General features: G+C 37.4%; 2 protein-coding genes across 2 annotated transcripts; one reads left to right on the top strand and one right to left on the bottom strand.

Annotated features, from left to right (window-relative positions):
• Window positions 1-194: 194 nt before the first annotated feature.
• Window positions 195-4005, top strand: LOC306882036 (homeobox protein six1a). Its single transcript, XM_079436468.1, has 2 exons — window positions 195-1022; window positions 1833-4005. The coding sequence occupies exons 1-2, from the start codon at window positions 463-465 to the stop codon at window positions 2122-2124; spliced, it is 852 nt and encodes a 283-aa protein (XP_079292594.1). The 5' UTR covers window positions 195-462; the 3' UTR covers window positions 2125-4005.
• A 7733-nt stretch (window positions 4006-11738) lies between these two features.
• On the bottom strand, window positions 11739-14055 carry LOC306882744 (homeobox protein SIX6-like). Its single transcript, XM_079437599.1, has 2 exons — window positions 13193-14055; window positions 11739-12389 (listed from the first exon to the last, which is right to left on the bottom strand). The coding sequence occupies exons 1-2, from the start codon at window positions 13762-13764 to the stop codon at window positions 12224-12226; spliced, it is 738 nt and encodes a 245-aa protein (XP_079293725.1). The 5' UTR covers window positions 13765-14055; the 3' UTR covers window positions 11739-12223.
• Window positions 14056-25206: the final 11151 nt, after the last annotated feature.

Here is a 25206-nt window from a genome sequence, read left to right as displayed (position 1 = left end):
GTGAGTGCTTGTGATAATTTAATAATTAATTAGTAGCCTATCAACTGCAGTGTGAGTGAGTATGTGCTTGTGTGTGTGTGTGTGTGTGTGTGTGTGTTCAAGGTCTCCAGTTTCAGGCCTTGACGTCCGCCCTCCTGGGAGGAAACGGAACGGATCTGTAGATGCTGTTCTGCTCTGCTGGCCGGTTTCAGAACAGACCGGGGCGAGCTAATCACGGAATGACGCTGTGCTGGGTTTCTCTGTCATATATCCATAAGGTCAAACCGCATCCAAATCCCACTTGTGCAACCCCGGAGGGTGACAGCGGTGCCACACAACCAGATAACAGGCGGTTATCAAAACTGGAGCTGCATCGAGAGATAAACGTGGCACGGGGATTTTTGTCCGAGGACTCATTTGAGAGGAATACCTACAGAGCCTCGGAATTGGAGGGCATTACGTGGTGGATTGCACCGGGCCGCAATGTCAATCTTGCCTTCTTTCGGCTTTACGCAGGAGCAGGTCGCGTGCGTCTGCGAGGTTCTGCAGCAGGGTGGAAACCTGGAGAGGCTCGGACGTTTCCTTTGGTCCCTGCCAGCCTGTGACCACCTCCACAAGAACGAATCCGTGCTGAAAGCAAAGGCCGTGGTGGCCTTTCACAGGGGAAACTTCCGTGAGCTCTACAAGATCCTGGAGAGCCACCAGTTCGCCGCGCACAACCATCCGAAACTGCAGCAGCTTTGGCTGAAGGCGCACTACGTGGAGGCGGAAAAGTTGCGGGGCCGCCCGTTAGGAGCTGTGGGAAAATACCGCGTGCGCAGGAAATTTCCTTTGCCCCGTACGATCTGGGACGGTGAGGAGACCAGTTATTGCTTTAAGGAGAAGTCTCGGGGCGTGCTGCGTGAATGGTACACGCACAATCCCTATCCATCTCCACGGGAGAAGCGGGAGCTGGCTGAAGCAACGGGACTGACCACCACACAGGTCAGCAACTGGTTTAAAAACAGGAGGCAGAGAGACCGGGCAGCTGAGGCAAAAGAGAGGTGAGAATTATAATAATAAATACATATATAAAAATTATAACATACAGGCACACACAGTTTTTCAGAGTAAGATGTGGTACATGAACTAATTTCTTCAAAAAATAAATAAATAACGCGCAAAATTAGTGTTGATTATTGCTTTCACTTGTAGAGAGAACAACAATATTTGAGGAATTTATCGTTATATCAGAAATATTATATTGACACTCAAATTTAACTGTGAATACGAATCTAACCAACATCAAGTAACCCTTATCTAAATGTATAATTTGTATATTTGTAGGCTAATTTACAATTTGTAATTTAATACTTTATATATTGCGTAGCTATTTTTATTTTTATAACTCGGTTAAGATTTTAAAAGAAGTTTATTTTTGTTCTAAAGAACGAAACAAGAGCAGAAGAGGAGAAAAAAAAATTTTCTTATTGCAGTGAGAATTTATTTAGGCCTGAATTCATAATTTAATTAGCCTATACAGATTTTAAATTTTAGAGTTCATAAATAGGCTTAATGGTTTACTTTGAATTATATTCTCTAAAATCGTAAATCTGTGATGACAGTTATATTTTCAGTCATGCTGACATAAAGGCGAGGTACTGGTGCAGTTGGATTTTTTTTCTTCTCGTGTTAAAAACAAAGCAGACATCAAGCATTAGTTTTTCTTTAGCTATGGAATAACTATTTTAAGATTAAACTATTTTGAAACCATAACACGCCTATTTATGTTAAAGTTTATTTCTAATAGCATAATTCTAGGCCTGTAACATGTCAATTATATATATGTTAATAAAGTAATATTCACCCAACAGAGAAAACAGCGAGAACAACGGTGTTGGCGGTAAGCAGAGCCAGCGGTCTCCGCTCAACGGAGTAAAGTCGCTCATGTCCAGCTCGGAGGATGAGTTCTCTCCGCCGCAGAGCCCCGAGCACAGCTCCGTGCTTCTACTGCAGGGGAACATGAACAATCCCGGGGCTTCCGCATACCCAATGCCCGGCCTCGGTGCACAGCACTCGGTGCACAGCATGCAAGGACATCAGCATCAGATCCAGGATTCACTGTTGGGATCTCTAACATCCAGCCTTGTGGATTTAGGATCTTAGGACGTCTCGTTCCAACCATAAATAACCCATATTTACAGCGTTGTTGCATATTCTCATGACGCACAGGACGTTCGCTGAAATAAACTATTATTTTGCAAACGATTAGGAAAAAGGAAGAAAATCAAAAGAGGCTTGGGAATGTTGAGTATACTGGACAAGTGCGTAAAATTTGTAGAACCAGTGAGGCCAATATTTAAGAATATTCACAGTATTGTTGGATCTAAACCTTTAATAATTTATGTTTTACTCAAAGATTAATTTATAGAAATTGTGCTGTATTGGACAGTACGAAGAGCACCACTTTTTAATGAGAAAATCATTGGCTTCTAACATCTTAAACTAAACTCTATGGATGTGGAAAGTTTGTTTCGTTCTTTTTTATTTAGTTTACATATAGCACTACATTTTATTTGTTGTTTTGAAAACAGAGGTTTTCCAACATTTTTTTTTTTTATCACACATTGTCCACATTTTAAGGCGTCAAGTCAACGTTTTGAGCATTTGTCTTTGACTTGGAAAAGCCTGTTAATCAAAATAAAGAAAATCAGGAAACTACAATAAATAAACATAACGGCTCAAAATAATAAAAATATGTCAATCCACGTGACACGTCCGAGCCGGAAGAGGGCGAGAAAGCCTGAAAAAAAGAGAGAACGCCTGAAACATCAACAAGAAAAATTGGCCCTTTTGCAGAGGGCAGAGAGACGCCAAGAGGCGCCAGGCTGCGCGCAGGGCCGAGTTTGACTATTCGACCGTTATTCAGTAAAACAAAAATTAAAAAAGGTCAAAAAACGGACACACTGAGTCACTTTAAGCCTTGTAACATTAAATTTGATAAACATTTATTAGTTCATTACCGCTGTCGGACTTAACAAAAATGAGAGAGAATGGAGACAGAGGGAAAAAGGGGGAGTATTGCTCATTTTTCTGTTTGTTCTGTCAGTTCTGGGCCACTGAAAATCCACCCAAAACGCCTCGTCCACCAAAACCACTACAAAACATTGTCAAACCCATTTGAATCGTGAACTTGTGTTTATTTTTTAGTAAAAACTCCAGACACTGACAACAACTGAAATTTTCAACAAATGGAAAACCTGAAGATTTAATAATTTAATTTGTCGCACATTTGTTGACATTTTTAAGAGAGAAAAAGTAAACAGACAATAGATTTCCAGCTCCGCATATGAAAACCAACATTTCTGGAAAAATCTGCAGTGTGAATTCGCCTCTTTCTGTCTCTTTACGTCGATAGTCTCGTGTCAGTGTAAATGGTTTTGAACAGAGAGCGCAGAGGGTTTCCGGGCCCTAATTAGAACCATTCTCCGGGTTTAGAGGGGCTTGATTGCAGGAATGAGGGGGACACCCTTCCAGCCTCAAGCCACAGGGTGCTGCATAACAGAAATTTACCTTCAGGGTTCAATAAAGTCTATCTATCCAGAATCGAAAAGCATATTCAGTATTCATTGTCACTTTTAACAACACATAAACAATGAACACATTTTGAAATATCTTTAAAATTGGGAATAAATATCATATCGTGCCTGACTTAAACTGAGGAACCCAGAATTCTTCCACCAATAAGGCCAAGACTGGGCATGAATGTCAGCTGTGGTTTTAATCAACAGTCTAATTATATTTTGCACATATAAACATTCCTTACATCTGCTATCCTCATATTGGTAGTTTATACAAAGAAATCCAAATAGAAAAAGGTTTCTTTTGATTTTTGTGTTGGTGATGTGGCCAATTCTGTTTTCTCAACCAACTATTAGACATATTTGGTAACAGAGTAAAAGTTTAAAAAAGGCTATGAATCAGACTTTCATTTTTTATGATAATCAAACCCCAAACAAAGTGTCATTATTAAATGTTTCTTTGTTTACGTTTTCACACTGAAGTTTCTTTATCACATTGAAGGGAAAACATAAGCTAAAAGTATCCTTACACTAAATCTCAAACAATTGGTTGACGTCAAAACCTTAAAGGTTAGAAATGAAAAAAGTGCAATTTTAAATAAAAACAATTTATGTTTATTTATGCCATGTACGGTAAAATAAATAAATATGGGACTACATAGAGTATTGATTAGATTCTGATGTCAGAAGTGCTTCCATTCTCTGGCACAGACAAAATGCCATGAAATACTTTTGGTTTGCCACCTGTACAATGTGACAGTCGATCTTACACATGATCTGTTTGCCAGATAGCTTCACCTGCACAGGTAGTCACTCATCCAGAACTCTCAAGGAAACTGACCCTTAAATGGGTTTTGGGGGGAGGGGGGGCACACTGAAGGAGCTTTTAAAGTGAGTCTCAAGAGAGCTAGAAGAGGGGGATTCAGTTACCAGTGATGCATGGACCTGACAACACTTCAACCAGCCAGACCCCCGACAAAGACTAACATGTGTTTGTGGGAAAGGGATATGGGCGATACATCAGTTTTGAAATCCACTTTTCTGAAGGTCACTGAAACTGAAGCAGCCATTTCTCATGTACAGTACTTTAGTAGGACACACACACACACACACACACAACACACACACGTCTCAGAGATAAGGTAATGCTTATATATATATATACAGTCATGGCCAAAAATATCGGCAAGCTTGGTAAATATGATCAAAGAAGGCTGTGAAAATTAATCTGCATTGTTAATCCTTTTGATCTTTTATGTAAAAAATTTGCAAAAATCTAACCTTTTATTGGATAAGAATTTAAAATGGGGGGAAATATCATTATGAAATAAATGTTTTTCTCCAATACACATTGGCCACAATTAACGGCACCCTCTAAATGTTCTCCTATATTGCCTGATGAGGTTAGAGAACACCTGACAAGAGATCAGAGACCATTCCTTCATCCAGAATCACTCCAGATCCTTTAGATTCACAACTCCATGTTGGTGCTTCTTCTTTTCAGTTCACCTCACTTATTTTCTACAGGGTTCAGGTCAGAGGACCGGAAGGGCCATAGCAGAAGCTTGGTTTTGTTCTCAGTGACCCATTTTTGTGTTGTTTTTGAGGTTTGTGTTTGGATTATTGTACGGTTGGAAGATCCAAACATGGCCCATTATAAGATTTCTAACAGAGTCAGTCACTTATTGATTTTATATCTGATGGTATTTGATAGAATCCATGATGTCATGTGTCTAAACAAGCTGTCTAGGACCTCCAGCAGAAATATAGGCCCATAACATTAAAAATACAGCAGTATATTTCATTGTACACATGGGGTACTTTTTATCCCTGTGTTCACCAAACCCATCTTGAGTGTTTGCTGCTAAAAAGCTAATTTTTCAGTTTCATCTGACCATAGAAGGCAGTGCCATTTGAAGTTCCAGTCGTGTCTGATAACTGAACATGCTGGAGTTTGTTTTTGGATGAGTTAGGAGAATTTTTCTTGAAACCCTCCCAAACAACATGTGGTGATGTAGGTGCTGTTTGATCATTTTTTTAAGGTTTTCTGACCCCGAGACTCAACTATTTTCTGCAATTCTGCAGCTGTGGTCCTTGGAGAGTCTTTAGCCACTCAAACTCTCCTTCTCACCGTGCATTAGGACGATATAGACACACGTCCTCTTCCAGGCAGTTTCATAACATTTTATGTTGATTGGAAACTCTTAATTATTGCCCTGATGGAGGAAATGGGAATTTTCACTGCTCTAGCTCTTTTCTTAAAGCCACTTCACTCATTTTTGAAGCTCAATTATCTTTCAGAAATATATTCTTTGTTTTTTCTCATTGTGATGGATGATTAAGGGAATTTGGGCTTTGTTTTCCCTCCTATTTATATTTCTGTGAAACAGGAAGCCATGGCTGGATAATTTCATGTTCATTATCACCCTGGAGTGCTCAAAATTGTGAATATGAATGGGAATATACTTCAGAGATATTTTATGCCAATAATTGTGTCCAACGTGTATTTGAGAAAAACATTTATTTCATAATGATATTTCCTCCCTTTTTAAATTCTTATTATTCAATGAAAGGTTAGATTTTTGTGAATAAAATAAAAGATCAAAACCAAGGGTGCCGACATTTTTGGCCATGACTGTATATATATATATATATATATATATATATATTTAATATAAGTTTGGAAACAAGTATTTTCCTGTTTGTACATTCTATTTTATTATCTACAGCTATTTTATTTTTAGTATGCCCTTTTGTTTTGTTAAATAATAAATAAATAAATATTAAATATTTTATAACAACAACAACAATAATAATAATAATAATAATGTTACAAAAAAATATTTTTCAATATTTAAAAAATAATAATAATAATAATTTTGGCAGCTCTTTCAGGCTTGGAAGCATTAAGCCAAAGTTTCACTCCCCAGAGAGGGAGAGAGAGAACAGGATAAAACTCTAGATGGCTCCATTAAAGAAAAAACTCAGGAAATGAAAACAGAAATATGATAGCTTCCTGTTTTTCATTGGGACTTGGAGCATTCTCTTTTTGGGATATAATTACTACAATGAGATCAGTGTGATATAGTCCAAAACCTTAGACACACACCCTCATCTTGTAGTCTAATCCAGGTTTCTTTGGCATGCTGATGCTGGCTGACACTCCAGTGGCAGTTTTTGTCTCTCCGGATCACAGTGATCTAGATTCACATTGATTATGGAATTCCGGTAAAGTCCAGATATCAGCGGGAGAATTGGACAGACTACACAACAAACAGTTTCCCAACAGGCATTACAAAAGAGTTTCTCTCTCTTCTCTCATCTTTTTCTTCTCTTTTTACTTTACTCTTTAGCTATGTGCACATTTCTGTGATTAATTATGTAGCTAGTTATTTAACTTAAAGATCCATTGTCTGTCAAGGAATTGATTTAATCTTCAACATACAAAATTTCAATGAAGAGACTTCCAGAGCAAACTGATCTATTTTCCTGATAAAACAGGAGACACACTTTTATCTTTTTCGTCCATCACACACATGCCTTGTACATTTTGTTTTGCTAACACATTGACTCTGTGATCTTGACTCATTATCTCATTAGCAGAAGCTGGAAAGAATCATAATTGCTGTGGCTGCAGGGCTATTTACCACAGTGTCTCTTCTGCCCTCTGGTGGCAATTTTAGGCACCGCAAAACACAAGCTAGTGTTTGGACATTTGTCATTCTATTTCACAGAAAACAACAGATTATATGTTAAAAAGTAAAATAAATTAATCTATATCTTTAAAATAGTCAAATGAGGAGAGACTACGGGGGAAATAGGACTATTATTAATGCTAAAAAAATAATTTCATGCGTAACGGCAATAATAGAAAAATAAAACGTACAAGAAACAGCAAAGTAAAACACCTTAGGGATACAAACAAATTACAGAGCGGTTGCACACATTTCTGTAAATTCTGTGTCTATATAAGTTATTTTAATGGCAAACATAAAAGTTGTGATATTGGAGCATTAACTGGAGAAATGAACTACTATCAAGAAAAGCATGTATTTGGTATTTGTCTCCTCCTAGCGACTTATACGAGGTATTGCATTATAAAAACATTACTACACTTGTCAATGCACTCTCATCTACTCATTAGAAAGTTTTATACGGCGTTTAATTCCTCTAACTAATCTGTTTTCATTTCAGTAACGTGGTAATTTGAATGACACTGATGTGATCTCAATATGTCAACACACTTGCTGTTGAATAAAACAGCATTTTCTAGAAGACAAAGAGTCTATGTGTAGAGCCTTCATCTTCATTTGCCCTTAAACAAAACATCTCCACTCCGATATAGCATATATGACACCCATATGTACCAGCTGCGCTAGCCTAGGCCTATTAGCCTAACACAATTTTCATCTATTGTAGGCCTAGATTATGCATTTATTTAACATATCTATATTTTAAATAAAAAATAAGAAGTATTCTGGTATTGTAACATTTTATAGAGTGTATAAAGTTTAGTTGACCTGCAGGATTATGTGTATTTACGGTTACTCCAGAGAACTCATGTAGGAGGGTTATCACCAGCATTTCACTGTTGATCCAGATGGATCCTGCAGTAAAAATACTGTTAATTGACTTGTTAATTGAAGAACAATGAGATGAGATGATCATGTATGGTTAAAATGCTCACGGTCTTGCCCAAGATACTCTAATGTATTGAGAAGCTGTCAAGATCCGAGACTAAAGCTACAGATCGAGCATGAAATGTTCAGGAACTTTGTGTGACGTGGAAAAACTTCAAAGTGAAAAGCTTGTGAAAATCCATTTTGATGATTTGTTCCTGAAATATTTTCATTATTTTATAGCAACATCTTTGTTTCGACTTATCTACCTTTTCACAAAAATATTTTCTGTAATTTCTATTTCTATTATGATTAATAGTTTCAGTAATTATTTTGAATAAATACTCAAAATAAATTGATTTTGTATTTTACAGTAAATGTTGATGGAGATTTATCATGTAGCCTAGCCATAAAGGTATAGTTGCACCCAAACAGTTTTCGTGACTTGCTTCTGTGGATCACAAACGAGGATGTCTCAGTGCACATACAGGGAATGTCAGTAAGGGTGTTGTTTTGGACCCCATTGACTTCTATGCGTATGGACAAAAACTGCTGAAGCATTCCTCAAAATCTTCTTGTAGTGTTTAGCAGAAGAAAGAACGTCATGCATGTTTGGAACGACGTGAAGTTGAGTAAATTACGACAGAATGTTATTTAAGAACAGACTTCACGGTTGCTTAGGATCATGAAGTAGCCTAGATTTAAAATGATAAAATGTCGTTCAAATATAGAACGCAAGGCTGGAAAAGTGTTAATTATGGGCGAGACGAGTGTTCCTGTCGTGTAGCTGTCCACGGTGCTGAATGGCGCCTCTTTCAATGACTGCGATTCTGTTCATGACTTAAAAAGCAGAACTTTTTCGTGTGAGGATTTCTGGGACATCCAGAGTCAGACGTCCATGTAGGTTTAGACCATGATTTAGTCTGTCTGTATACCTCAAATAGCCGAATGATCTAGACCAGCAGATTTTTTTGGTGCAACTTTTCCGTGCACACTTCACCCATACAGTAACACACTTCCCCATGAAACAGCTTTCTCCGTTCTAGGTCATATTTTCCAAAGAAATCTGCAAACTTTGTATTGTGGCACTTTTATAATGAACTAGGTTACGTTTTTTGTAAGTGACTTTGGAAGAAAGCGCCTAACGCCATGCTAAATAGATAAACACACATTTATAATTTATTCACATCACGCATTTTTACAGAGCCGAGTTATGATTCTTGATTTGTGGTATTTGTTTCAATATGATGACGTAGGCATCCAGGTATAAAGGCCACTGAGCAGGGAGTCATGCCACGCCACATTTGACCACCAGAGGTCGCAGCCAAAAGCCAAAAGAAAAATATCCAGTTGTGAAACCTGAATAAATATATATAAATGCAAGAAGCAAAGGTATATTAGACACATTCTAGAAAGTACGCATGTATTTATGACCAAAGACAAACGCACACATACGCACACGAACCCTATACATTTCCTATAACTATAGTCTTTGCTATAACTTAGTAGGCCTATATGCGAAAGGATAAATATTGTGTTTGCTTTATATTTATTCGTTTAGAAGACGCTTTTATCCAGTGTGATTTAAATGGGAATAATACATGAGCGATTAATCTATATCGTGATTAATTACCATATGTGTAACAGGGTTCAGAGTACATTTGCATTTAAAAGCAAAAAAGATACTTAGCTAGTTAGGTTCTCCAAGAAGAAGCTTGCTTCTGGTCGTTATTATTATTATTTATTATTATTATTATTATTAAATTGTAATAGATGTTTGCTGTTTGCTTGAAGTAGCTAAAAATGGCGTTAACACGCACCGTCCAAGTTGCATGTATTGTTTTGATTAAAAAAGTGCAGTTGCAAATTGTTATGCTCCATTCACAGCTCAACACAAATGCTGAGAGGAATTTAGAGGACTTGTATTATTATTATTTTTAAATAGCCATCCCTTCTGGCAGCAATAATAGGTATATATGAATAATAATATACCTATTAGGTATATTATTATTACCTAATACCTAATAATAGGCTATATGAATGAATGTGTGTACACATCCTTTTCAATTTACTTAATTAAATGTTGTTTAAAACTGTGTATTATGTGTGCTTAATATTTTCTCTCTACTTGCAAAATGATAAACGTATTCCGTTTTTAGTTCCCGAGTAGCCTAACTTAATTCTCACGCACTTTGTGGCATCAAAAGGAATCTATTTGTGGTGTAAAAACTAGGTATCTTGGCGTTTTATGATTAGTTTTAGAACCATATATGTAGGCAGCAAAGTCCTCAAATAAATGCCCCAGAACGCCACACACTCACTCACACAAATGAAAAATTTTTTTTTTATTTCTGTACACCTCTGGCAACCCGGGCAGAGAGTTTTCATGCTGAGGCTTTGGGGAGGGGAAGGAGGGGTGCTTCTTTGTTAGCTCGGCCCTCCCCAACTCGTCATTAGTGCTGATTACCGTTGACCAATTTGACAACCTTATTGACTGCTAAAAAGACTTTTTCATCGTCCCACCCTGCACTCCCCAGCGCTCAAAAGAAACGGAAATTTTCCACCATTCTCTATCCTCTAATAAAGCCGTGCTCCTTTCCCTTCCCTTGCTTTGGCTCCTATTTTCTCCTTTTTCCGTTGTTCAGACTGAAAGAAGATTGAAAAATACAGCTTGTGCTTTTTATTGGGAGCGTTAATGAATGGCGCGGGTTAAACCCAGGTGCGCGCCTTGAACCCTTCAGGCAGTTGGGAAACAGAGGTGCTGTGTTTTAGCGCCTGCTCCTTCACTCATTTGCGACATAAACAAATTAAGTAGATTTGAGCGTTATGAATAGCGTGGCCGTGCTTTTAAAATATTATGAAATATTTACAAACGTGCATTATTCTTCAAAATAAAAATTTGGAAGGATATAAAAACCTTTTATCGTTCTCTACATAAATAATGTATTAATAATTACAAAAATTATATGAAAAAAATTAAGCACTATGTTGTGATGATTACAGTCTCACAGTCGATTTATGTAAAATCTTAATGCCACAAAGTATTAACCCACTAGATTAGCCACGTGTGAATTATAGTCATGTTGTGAATTACATATTAAATATAGACAATTTTGAATCGAGAGAAAATGATATTAAAATGAAAAACAATAAAAAAGTATTGATTTATCAATCACCTTTGACAAATGAATTTTCTGCAGCTTGCTTGGGCCACTAGAAGCTTCTGTTTAAGCAGGAGATCACAGCTTGGGTTGTGTTGACATCCGGGAGAGCGTCTCGGCCTTTCGCTGACCCTGTGCTGTCAGAGCGCATTACACCACGCGAAGCATTTTAGCCAATTACTGCTCGAGTGTGAGAGAGATTAAGATCGCATAGAGGCATTAAAACAGGCAACATATTTGATCCCCGTCTGTTCTAAATCTGTTCTTCAGGATATAACATTCAATTTTTTTTTTTTTTTACTTTCGGGTAGACACGTTAAAAATAAACATGAAATAAAACATTGGATGGCTCAATTTTACACCAGAAACACTGGAATAAATGTCGTAAAGAAAATACCGTTGTGAATGTGTGATCGTTGCTTAATTAAAAAGTGATTTTATTTTTTTATTTTTTTAAATCATGGTTATTTTTCCAGAAATTTCACGACGTGCAGCATTACGCACAGAAAAAAATGATAGGCTAATAAAAAAAGCACACAAATAAAGGGCCTAGGGCCCGATGATATTTTAAATAAGTAAATAAACATCGTTTATATATTAAAAAAGATAGGTGCACATTAACACATTATTCAGTCTCTTCATGATAAAGCACGCACACATACAACAATAGAACCTATTGGCCCTCAGACATTGAAGATTTTTTCGAAAACTCCCACCTGTCTTCGTGAGAAGCACTGCGCATTTTGTTGATCACATCAACGATTGGAAAATGAAATTGTGACGCTTTTTTTCCATCCTTCATTTTAGCCTCTCTCTCTGGGCCGGTTGCAGGCACTACAGTTTTGTTGTTGTTGTTAGATTGTCTCTCACAATTCTCCTGTTTGCTCTTTTGAAGCCTGTCACGTTAGATGTCACATTCACTGTCGCTGGAGGTGATGGAGATGGCGGAGGTGGCGGCCTTGCTCGAGAGACTGACTTCTGGGCTTGAGGCGGGACCCAGGCGGTCCACTGTGGTGTCATCGTCCCCCAGCGATCGGACCGAGCCACCGGACAGAACCTGCTGCTGTAGCCTGCAGGGGTGAAAAGAGACAAAATGTCAATGAGGATACATCGACATTCATATCTTACAGTGGAGACAGTGGATATAAAAGAAATGTCTTCATCGTTCTGATGCATAAATTACAGAAATATCTGGTTAAATTAATCAGTCTTGGATTAAGACCGAATTGTCAACCGATATTTATTAAACACCATTGACACCTTTTATTTGCTGTTAAAGCAGCCAAAAACATTTCAGGTTGTAAATATATATGCATGAGCTAAAATCAAATAGTGACTGTTTAGACTTAAAGTAAACTTTTCTTATAGCATAATATAGCTTCAATACTGTATGTTAGTTATAAACATAAACATTGTAGGCAGTGCAACATATTGTCTAAGGCAGTACATTAAAAATAGTTGATAGAAATATATTGCAGCATAAAAACAAATCATGAATTACAGAATTTAAAGCATGCTGTCAATTTAACAATCTGTTTAAGCGAGGTTTTAAACTTCCTAACCCAGAGAAAATATGTCTTATGATATCTATTATGTAATATTTTTATAATCATAAATCATCACGGAATGAAACCTCATGCATCAGCAGAGATATGTAAAATAATTAGTACATTTTGGTAATATGTGAACAAAAGGAGCTTTGCCCTTAACTACACTAATTGGATATTAATTTTAACTTAAATTACGCAAGAAACTCCAAAGATCTTTTTTCAAGATAATAATAAATAAAGATAATGACTGTATAATTAATTCTAAAAGCGAACATCATGCACATGCTTAACGCCTTTATGCAGTTCAGTGGAGATCTCTATACCTGTTCTTGGCCGCTGCCGCCCGGTCTCTCTGCCTCCGGTTTTTAAACCAGTTGCCCACTTGTGTGGGTGTGAGTCCAGTCGCCTGCGCCAGCTCTCTTTTTTTGCTCGGGTTCGGGTAAGGGTCCTGCAGGTACCACTCTCTCAAGAGATGCCGCGTCCTCTCCTTGAAGCAGTGCGTTTTCTGTTCGCCATCCCATATCGTCCGAGGCAGTGGAAACTTCTTTCGGACGCGGTACTTGTCCACGGGTCCTAAGGGACGCCCACGGAGTTTCTCAGCCTCCTGGTAGTGCGCCTCGAGCCAGAGCGCCTGCAGCTTCGCGTGTGAGTCTTTTGTGAATTTGTGGTTTTCTAGTATGTGGTAGAGCTCGCGGAAGTTTCCCGCGTGAAAGGCCACGACCGCCCGCGCGCGCAGGACAGACTCGTTCTTCCCGAGCACTTCGCAGGCGGACGGCGCCACCGGGAGTGACCAGAGGAAGCGGCCGAGCCTCTCCACGTCGCCGCTCTCTTCGAGCGTCTCGCAGACCCCCGCGACCTGCTGGGGGCTGAAATTCAAGATGGGAAGCTGGAACATGGAGACTGTAATATCTCTCTTCTTTTGGTCCTCCTGTCTGGTGTTGCTCCTCGATTGTCTCGCCCGTCTTTTTGTTCGGCGAGTCTGTCAGGAAACGGCAAAAGTTAACAGCCGTGTTACAAAACGAGCTGAAGAGCGATGCCGAGCGGCAGGCTCAAGCAGCCTGAACGGCAAAATCTCTTCTTTGATTGAGTGTGGGCATAAAAAAACTGGAAGCAAGGTGTTTTCTGAGGAGCAAAATAAAAGAACATTTAGCCACTGCTGCCGATATTCTATTGGACTTGTCAGATTGGCTGCCTGGCTGCCATGGACACACGTCAATCACTGTCAGGTTTGCCAATCACGCGTGAAGCAGCACCAGATTTCAGCACCACCCAGCGCGCAACAGCGCCTTTCAATGAAAACGTCAAATCGTCATTTTGACCTTTACTTTTGTGCTCAGAGACGCTGAATGTAATGTTGTCCTTTGCTAGAAATCTGGAAGCAACCCCCTCTGAGTCGTCGATAATACGATAGGAAAGAGTGTCTGTTAAAATACAGAACCACTGAAAGACATTAGTAAGACTTTCTATGAAAAGTATAAATAATTACAAATGATTGCCTATTCAAAAGTTACACTTTTGAAAGATGTTTTAAAAACTAAAAAAAAATTAAAATAAAAACATGATTTAAGTTTCGAAAACGTGCCTCCAAAAGAAGCTATAACATTTCTGTGAAGTTTCCATGTTTAGGACCTCAGAAAAGTGCCAAACATGTGATCATTGTATAGACTTTTAAAAAGAATTTTAATGAAGAAAATGTTCTCACTCAAAAAAAAAAAGAACAAAAAAAATGCCATGCGACATGCAATACTATTCCACACAAATAAATAAATTAAAAACTTTACCTACCATAAGCTCTCATCTCTATATGCACATTTCGTCAGGACGAAAAAAAATGTCAGGATGTAGACACAAATGTGTTGAAAATGTGGGTAGCACATCTTGTCATTCATGAAATACCTCAGGATGAATTGGCATGGTTAACACATCATGCGTATATAACGCTATCCTAAGTAGGTCCAGTTTTCAGTACACCTGTCCTTTGTTTTAAAATCACGCAGTTCGTCTTGTGTACGCTTAAATGATAGGTGGTTGGAAGTGTCCGGTCCCATTAAGGCATGCCTCGTTTCAAAGGTAATATTCAATCTGACGGAAGGGCCTGATATTATTTTTACAGATACACAAGTTCAACTAAAAGTGCGTTTTGCGTGTTTAATATGATGGAGGATCCAGGCAGGTTCAGGAACTTGTTTTTGTTTTGTCTCAGCAATAGGGAGCTGTTGTCATGATGCGCTTCAGAATAAGAATGCCCCGATTATAATGCACCTCATCTATTAATAAAACATATACATGTATGCTTTTAACGTGTTTAAACTGGCATCTTGAACTCATATTGTGTATGACAGGAAACCAAATGCCAATGAACAAAATGTTTTTATATAATAACTTTGTCTTTATGCAATAACTTATCATTATTTTGTAATGTAAAGCGATTGAGTACAGTCACATCAGAATGACAGATTGTCAAAAATAGACCACACAAAAATATCCAGCCTATTTTAATCCAAGCGGAGGATCTTAGAGTGTTTGGCAACAGTGTTAATCAATTATCCACAGGCTCGAGCAGGTTAACGCCATACAGTAATGTCGTGACAGTTGGCCATAATGAGAGGTAGACACAGTAAGACGATTAAAGCGTCAATTTAATCCATCTCATTACAGTTTTTAACGCCGACCACTAAAATGACTAAAAACAAAGGATTTGCGACCCCATGCACATGCGCCATGGAGACAGGATTTGGGAAAACCATTGGATGAGCGGCAGTGCTGAAATATTCAGAGTTCTGTAAATATTTCATACTGTAACCTCAACATAGGGAATATTTTTCTACTAAGTCACCCAGTAAATAATACATGGCTTTTGATATCATTCCAAGACTCTTGTCAATAAATAATGATTTCAAAAACATGGACTTTGTAAGGGAAGTTGTGGGGGGAGGTTGTGTTGTCCAACAATCCATTACTCTTTAAATAACCGCCATTTCACATTGTCAAATTGTTTTCAAACAATTATTGTCCCTGCTTAAAAACAAAATGAGACATTTAGGCATGGTAGTTATCACGGTTTGTTCCGCTCCTCGCTTTTGCTTGTGCTCCGTAACTTCAGTGCCGAAATGACACTGCGTCATGGCAAAGCGCGAGTCCGTGATGGAGCGCGCACGAGCTGAATAATAAGGATTGCACACATAATGTAATGCCTGACACCGCTATCCCTGAACGAATGAGAGAGAAAGAGAGAGAGAGAGTAAAGATAAGGAGTGACACTCATGCAAAGAGTTCTGTTATATGCTTATTCTCTGATACAACACACAGACACACAAACCAGGCTTGATAACCCATAAATTCTTTAAATTCTTCATTTTTAACCTCCACAGAAATAAATCAAGTTAGCATATCTTTGCATCCACCTATAAAATAGTGACATTTCTGCATTTGTCTGATGCTTTCATCCAAAGTGACTTTCAAGGTAGGTTGCATTTAAGATCAAGATCCTGAGAATCAAACCCATGACCTTGGTGTTGCTAGCGCCATGTTCTACTATTTAGATATAGGAATATTTAATAAACAATAATATAACACGAATAACATAAAATATACAACATATAAAACATAACCATTAATGAAATCTGATTTTATTATTCCCTTACAAACCAAAAATGATTTTTTTTGCACAATGTCAGAGCATAAGTAAGTGAAGAAGCTTGTCTATACTGAGTCAGAGAGCAGATGAAAGGTAACAAGTGTCTACATGTGCAGTTTAACCATCCCTGTGATAATCATTAAAAAAAAAAAGTACTTGAGGCACTAGTTCCTCAGAATATTCTGGAGAACCTCTAGGTACAACTTTAGGGCATTTCTCAGAGAAACGTACAAACCTAAGCCCAAAAGTTCCATGAAAGAACTCTAAATACAGTTCCTCCTCTAACCCCTTCACATATATATATATATATATATATATATATATATGGGGGGGGGGGGGGGGGGGGCATGTGGGTTTGGATTTTGTTTTCCCTTCATAAAAAAACCCTTCATTTAAAAACTGCATGTTGTGTTTACTTGTGTTATCTTTGATTAATATTTAAATTTGTTTGATGATCTGAAATATTAAAGTGTGACATGCAAAAAAATAAAAAATCAGGAAGGGGGCCAACACTTTTTCACACCACTGTATATATATATACAGTTAGCTCCAACCCTAATTAAACACACCTGATCCAGCTAATCAAGTCCTTCAGGCTCAGTTGAAAACTGCACGGTTTGGGTTTTTGAGCAGGGTTGGAGCTAACCTCTGCAAGGCTGCGGCCCTCCAGGAACTGAGTTTGACACCCCTGACTAAAGTAACAGTAAAGACATTTATAATGTTGCAAAATATTTCCAATTCAAATAAATGCTATTCTTTTGAACTTTCTATTCATCAAAGAATCTTGAAGAAATGTATTATGGTTTCCACAAAAATATTAAGCAGCAGTAATGCTTTAAAATAAATTAATACTTTTATTCAGCAAGGTGACAGGAAAAATGTAAGATTTCCACAGAAATATTAAGCAGCACAACTGTTTTCAACATTGATAATAATTAAAAATGTTTCTTGAGCAGCAAATCACATATTAGAATGATTTCTGAAGGATCATGTGACATTGCCGTAATGGCTACTGAAAATTCAGTTTTGCATCACAGGATTAAATTTCATTTTAGTACATGGTACATGTTATTACTGCCACCATTCTACATACTGGAGGCCTTTTGAAACCATGTTCTCGCTGTCAAACAGTGGTTTGCTTTAGACAGAAAGCACGCACACACATTAGAGAAATGCCATCCGCTTTGTTGTCCTCTCAGCTGGTTGAGGCCGAATGCTGGATGACTCCCATAGGCCAGGGATTTATGTTCTAATTAAGATATCATGTCTGGCAGAGCTGTGCTTGCTAATACTCCACTGGCCCAGATAATAGCAAACGAATGAGGGATTCAATTAAATAAAGTCTTTGCTTGCTTTAGTACATAGACAAACCAGATGAGTTACAGACTTCAGCGAGTGTGTGGGCGTGTCCTTATGACAGATCGGTGTCCAGCCATGGCATTGTCCCATTTGGATGTAATCTGGGATTTGTGGTAACAGAGAAGACCTCTTATCCTATGACCCTTCTGGCTTATCCTGCTCCCTCTCTCTCTCTCTGTTATCCAGAAGCAGGACAGGGATAACACAACAGGATCCCTCAGACATCCAGTTTATTTTTTTATCATTCAGTTTGTCATTTTTTAACAGTCTTATGCTATAAGATATATCGCGACTACATAATTTCAAAATAATATATATATATATACATGAAAAAAGTGTCACAAACAATGCACAACATTCGCTAATGTTACTAACTAATACTGGAATCCCCCTATTAGCATTTTGATTTGCATTACAGAAATTAAACACCAACAAAACAACAACCCTTGGCTTTTAAATGCAATATCTATCCATCACAGACACAAATGGGACAGCCATTTTTGATCTACATTAACTGTTACCTAGCAACCAGAAACACCAGGAGAAGCTCCACTTACCCCTGATCTGAAAACCACTGCTCAGTCACAACGCTTGTATGACTTATGCTGACATATGGGGTCTTCATATCTTTGCTTTTGTTTTGAAAAATATAAGAGATTTTTTGAATTCTAATGGACTAAAAAGACTGATTCGATGAAATGAATGAATTTAGACAAGCTAATTATCTACCAACAACACATTTGTAATTATGCACCAATTGTGAAGAAATAGCTTACAAATCACACTAAAAAAAGCTGAAGCTCCTTGATTTATTTCTTTATCTCATTCTGGCAACTGCCAAAACTATAAAACGCATTTACACACGCATAAGGCTAATGACCACTATACACTTCAATGATCTACGATGCTTCATTATGGTTTTTGGTAACTGCAACTGACTCATTTATTTTATTTTTTCACCAACTAATTAATAATAACTTCATGAAAACTTTTCTCCTGAGGAACCTCCTTTAAGGCAGAATAGATTAACAGAGAGCTTTCTTCAGCAGCATGAACAGACCATCTGATGCATATATAATCTATAACATTTTTCTCATGTTTGGACATCTTCTATGGACTGCTGTAACACTATTTGAATATTTTTCCCCATGTCTTTCTATTATTGTTGTCTATTTTTATGCCCATTTCCAGTATATAAAAATTTACAAATATAAAAATAAGTTTAATTTCAGTTTAAAATAAGAAATAAAGCCACACCGTGAGACATAAAGTTCAATAATAATAATAATAAAAATTAGATATAAAAAGTAATAATAATAATAATAATAATAATAATAATATGATTATACTAATATACTTTTTATTGTTTTTCTTTATCTAAAAAGTTTGGACAGAACTTCCTCTAAACGGTACATAGAAATAAAATAGCTAAATAAAATATAGCATAATAGTTTGTTCAAAAACCACCTTGTGACATGGAAAGATGAAACTATCCAGAAGCATGCTGATAAGTCATTGCACTGTGATCTCTAAAATAACGCGTTTGATTAAACAGGGCCACATAAAAGTCAGACATATGGATGTCTGATGCTGCTGCGCTTTTCAGAGAAATAAATAATCTCCGCCTCTGCCGCCGTACATGCGGAATGCCTTCTGATAGTAGATAAACAGACTTTCTGTTGCTGAATGAGCTCAACTACAAAGCTTACAGACTGTGTGTGTGTGTTGATGACAAGGTCAGCCGTGTGTGTGTGTGTCAGGAGGATGTTTATGGTTGGCCGTGATCTCTGTACTCAGGGCGTATGTCAAATGCCAATCTGACACTTTTGATTTTCATGAGAAAGATCTGGGAACTGCATGAGTGTGTGCTGGAGAGCCATACAGACTTGGTTGTCTCAAGGCAGATCATTCACTGGTCATTGGTGACCGGTGTGTGTCCAAGTTACTGAGCTAAAGGAGAAGAGACAAAGAGAAACAGGTCATCTCTCTAAGAAATTACTACATGTGTGCGTGTGTGGCAGTGATGATGCATTGATTCTGACAACTAGTGACAGCAGAGACTCGTCCCACTTTGACTCCCAGCGGCACACACACACACACACACACAGCACTGAGTAAATGTGGCGTGTGGCTGCACTAGGTCTTCTGATCGTCTGCTCTCTGTCCTTTGAGAGCAGTCAGGGGATGGTGATACTCTTGCAGTGAGTGACTCATAAATCTGAGATCAAGCCTTAAGCCCTGGAGCAAAAGAACAATGTACTAGATTTAGTTTTTCTCTGTCTCACTATCAGTAGCTCTCGTGTACGTAAACAGAGGGTTGGTCTTTAGTTGAGTGAGTTTGTCCAAGTCAGTTTATCCTCGTAAAGAAATACAGGTTAATCTTTTTAGCCAATCAGCTAAAAAGACAAAGCCATCTGTTATGGGGTTATTTTAAAATTCAGCAATCACTTAACAATGCCATTACCCAAAAATACGCATGTTTGTTTTTGTGTCTTGGCGGAGACTTTCCATTGACTTCTGCTGAGACAATGATATTTTCTATCTCTTAAACTGAAATAAAGAAGATGATGATGATGAGAAAATGAAGTCACAGGTGTTTGTAATATTATGAATGAATTTCTTTTTTTTTTTAATAAAAATTGGAAAAAGTTTTGGGTCATTAAGATTTTTTTTATTTTTTATTAATACTTGTACTAAGCAAGGGAACAAAAACATTTCCATTGTTTAAAAAATTATCTAATTAGAATAAATGCTATTCTTTTGAATTTTGTATTCATCAAAGTATAGAATGATTTTCACAAAAATATGAAAAAAAGAAAAGAAAATTAGGCTTTGCCACCCAGAGAGTAAATTACTTGTTATAGCATTGAAGTAGAAAAGAGTTATTTTGAATTGTAATAATATTTCATATTATTAATGATTTGACTGTTTTGATCACATAAATGCCACCTTGGTGAGCATAAAAGCCTTCTTTCAAAAACACTAAATAAATATTTCCAACCCCGAATTTTTGTGAGGTGCATGGTGACTTGGACCACAAAGAATGACAGACAACTATCTCTCTAAAACAAAAACTTGTTCATGTTTGCTGATCTGTTTAACCATTGTTATTATTAACTATACAGTTAACACTAGAAAATATACAAACACAAACAAAACTCATGAAGAATCTGGAGATATGAAACTAGCACATCAATAGAGGTAGTTTACCTGGGACAAAAGTAAATTCTATACATTATATACACAAATATGTGAATAGAGATTGAGCTTTCATTTAGAATCAAGTATTTCAGTAACAAATGAAACAGAATTCAGTAGCGATGACCCTAACGTTATTCTGGTTCTATGTTTTCCTGTGAATCTATTCAATCAGTAAAACCTTTCAGAAAGACAGGTTTTAGCTTTAAAAACCAGGCCCTGACTTGAGCACTTCTCTGTCAGTCACCTAGCAACAAGTCCTCCCGACAAATGCACCATCCTGCCGTCTCTCTCTCAGCTTCCCGGCCTGCTGAGAAGGGTCCGAGTGTGTGTGTGTTTGTGTGTGGAGTGTTTTGGGGGCTGTCGAGTTCACGCTACTCTTCTCCCTATTGACCAGGAAGTCCTTTCTCTGAGCAAAGCACAATACCTACAGAGACAAAGCAGCCAGGAAAACACACACACACAGAGTCTCTCTCACAATCATACGCACGCTCTCGCGTAAGAGGCACATCCCAAGGAAACACACACATACACACGCACAAAAACAGCAGACCTCCCCAAAAACATGGGGGCCTCTGCTTTTGTCTGGCAGCCAAATGAAAATGATGTTCTTTTTCTATTTGGAGCTTGTTAAGGCCCACAGACTCTTTCACTTTGCTCTCACTCCACTCCCCCACCTGCCCTCCGTACACAGAGGTGAAGGCAAATACCGCGGAACAGATGAGGACACTTCCTTATGTGTGTGTGTGTGGGTGATGCTTTTTCAGAATAAAGCGTTCTGTGACAAAAAGGAAATAATATACACACACCTCGAGATCAGCCGTGCACGTTTGACTGTTCTGAAATCTCAACACATATAATCGCGTGTACATAAACAGACACTTGAAGAATGTCAATGATGCTTGCAGTTTCAGGAGGAACAAATATTTTGAATAGGCTAGCCTATATGATTCACATCTATTGAATAAAAATACAACAGAGTCTCTCAACGAGTCTCTTTGCATAGGAATATCAGTGGCATGTAGCAGAACCACACTTTATTAAAGAAAAAAAGTCCATTTGGATTCTTAGAAACAAGTAAACCTCTGGAAAAGAATGGCAGACTTTCTGTTTCTCCTAACCTTTCTGACTTAAGTATTCATGCTCTTCGCTGCGGCTTCTGACCCCTCACCAGAATACGGTTTCATTTTAGATTTGCTGTTATTTTGAGCAGTGACCCACGCAGATACATACAAGGGAAGTACATAACAGAGACGGCATACATGGTGATGAAAGGAATGTTTCTGAGGTGAAGGCCACTCAGCGTAGAAGCAAAGCTATAAATGACAGTATGGTCAGTTATGGGCCTTTAATAAAGGCTGCTGAAGACATTTTAACAGAGCATGGCTGATGGATTACATAAAAAAAATTCCTTCTGTTTTGGATCCATAACAAATATTTACTACAGTTATTTCTGAGGCACCTGAATACTCACAGTGGACAAAAAAATCTTTATGTTGGGCTCTGTTGGTGATAAGATGATTTTAACACATTAAGGGTCTATTAAGGGAATACTTTGTCATTGTTGTTATCTGGGGATTCCAAGACAGATTTAATCCCTATAGCATTCCCGTCATGTTTATGTTGTTTCAGAGCTTTACAACCAAGACGGCTTAATTAGAGACATTAGATCTGAACCTGCATCAAACTGCTTCTTCAGTGCCAACAACACCTGACAGTATGACAACCCTAAACTTCATGGTAAAATTCATCAGGGTAATCTAGACCACCGAGTAAAATACGTCAGAGTAAACTATATAACATAAGGTTAAAATTCATCAGTGAGTCCAATAACTCCCTAATAGGTAGGCCTGTACAGAAATTATTTAGATTTGCATGCCTACTGTTATCCATCTTGAGCATTTAAATTTTAAAGCAATATTTGTACAAAATGTTATTTATCTGTAAAATCTTGTTGCTTCATGAGTTGTAGCTATATAAAATGTACATAATTTGGTCAAATTAGTTTGTCATGCGTGTTAAATAATATTACCATAAAAGATTTTATTATATTTAAATCTGCTCGATCTTAATTAATTACAGAAAAAACAGAAAATACAGAAAAAACATGAACTTAATAAAAAACATTAACCTTAACAAAGAACAGAAAAAACAACAAAAATATCAAGTTGTCAACAAAAAGATTAAAATCCTATCAAACGTGTGAAGAAACGACATAATAATGATTAGGCTAATAAAATTAATTTTTATCATCGTCAAAAAGATTCAGTAAAACAGACTGAAGTGTGTAGTTTGAGCAGCTACATTGATGGCCATCAAAACGATTCATTATCATTTTGACAAGAACCTCTCTATCCGTTTACAATTATTAGCACTTCTTCTAAAGCCTGGTCAGGCCTGATAGATCTGCTAAAAATGTTCACCAAAAAAAGCTCTTCTTAACTAAATTCACAGAGGCCTATACGGTCAAATTAAAGGATTTAACAGACAAATAAAATTATTATGCAAGAATGGATATGCAACAAATTGATTTATCTAAAACATTATTTCTTACCTTAACAACAAACTGGGCTCTCACACGTCATACTTTAATACGGAAAGTGCTTTGAATGTGCATATCTGCTTCACCCAGAATGGTAATTGGAGGCGGTTGAACTGCGAGCCGTAAATCAACAACCTTCAAGTAGAAAAACGTTCTCTTCATAATTGGGCACAGCGCTATTGTGAGTCGCGGGGGTCTGTCAGACCACCCAAAGTAGCGCTTCTTCCCTCCGGGCTGCGGTGGGACAATAGCGGGCCACTCGAACCGGCCACGCACGGGAACACTAGAATGAGGCCTGACAAGAAACAAGAAACAAGAAGTCTTTGCCTTATTAAAATCTTTCAGTAGGGTCGTGCTGTCCATTTAAAACGTGTCGTAAGCGGCGGAGATTTCTGTTATTACCTCCGCTTAAAACGTAGGCCTACATTTTTAGATTGTATGGTGATTTTAGTGACTGCAATAGAAAATACAAATAAAACAAACCATTTAACACTTCGTTTTTATTCTGAACCTTTTCTCTGAAAAAGTTTTGAAATTGAAAAAAAAGAAGATAAAAACCTCCACATCATGTGTCTAAAAGAGTAATTAAAAAGGTCAGAGTTAAACTATTCAACAAATTTCTAACAAACTTTCATTTTTGAATCAGACTCTGCCTACGAGCTGGTAAAAGGTTTTCAATTTGAAATACATCTTTCTAAATTATTAGTTATTTTTATTAATGAATAATTAATCTGCTTCTTCATGAATAGGCCATACCAGAAAAATTTTAAACCCCCCCCCAATAATTATTCCCAGCAGGCAAATTAAATCACCTTTGACTATGAGAACATATTCTAAAAATTCACATTTAAAGTTGCTGCATTGAAGGTGATGTTGTGTTCACCTCCTCTTATCTAGCAGTCTGGATTCATTAAAGTCACAACCCGAAATAATTGCTGCCCTGTTCTATTGAATTCAAATTTGATAGTATTTGCGTGCCAATTAAACCAAAACAACAGGGTTTTGAGAGACAAATTCAAAAGACATCTCCAGTGCTAAAAAGTATATTTAATAAGGAATCTATATTAACAATACAGTTAAATCTATAGGGCCATGCAAACAGCGTGTCAGGTGACTTTAATGAATGCGTGTCTTTCATCTGCATGCTCTAGAAACAGAGATGACAAGTAAAACGAAAGTCGCATAGCTTTACGGGTTCATTCTTGCCATGTGACCGGCTGTGTAAATGTTATATTAACTATATCAGCCCTGGCTCATAATTATATTAACCTGGAATTAAACTTTGCTAACATAGAGGAGGTATAAGCTATTCATCAAAAAAGTGGTCCAGTGACAAAATTTGCCCCACAACCTCACATCCAAAATGACTCAGTGGGGAAAGCATTATTACTGCCTTCTCAAAGATATGTCATTTAATAACCCATGGTTATTGTTAATAATACAACATTATTCACATGATTTTATACATGTATGACATGTTTTAGAGCCATATTTGCTTTAACAAATTATTTTAGCTGCTATGTAGGAAACTTATTTTGACAATGGAAAAGTTTCAGAAATTATTATTGATAACAAGCTTACCCATTTTCTTATGCATCTCT

The sequence above is a fragment of the Barbus barbus genome, assembly GCF_936440315.1.
Source record: "Barbus barbus genome assembly, chromosome: 16".
Taxonomy (NCBI): domain Eukaryota; kingdom Metazoa; phylum Chordata; class Actinopteri; order Cypriniformes; family Cyprinidae; genus Barbus; species Barbus barbus.
Note: the sequence above shows the minus strand (reverse complement) of the source record. Positions and strands in the feature narration are given on the sequence as shown.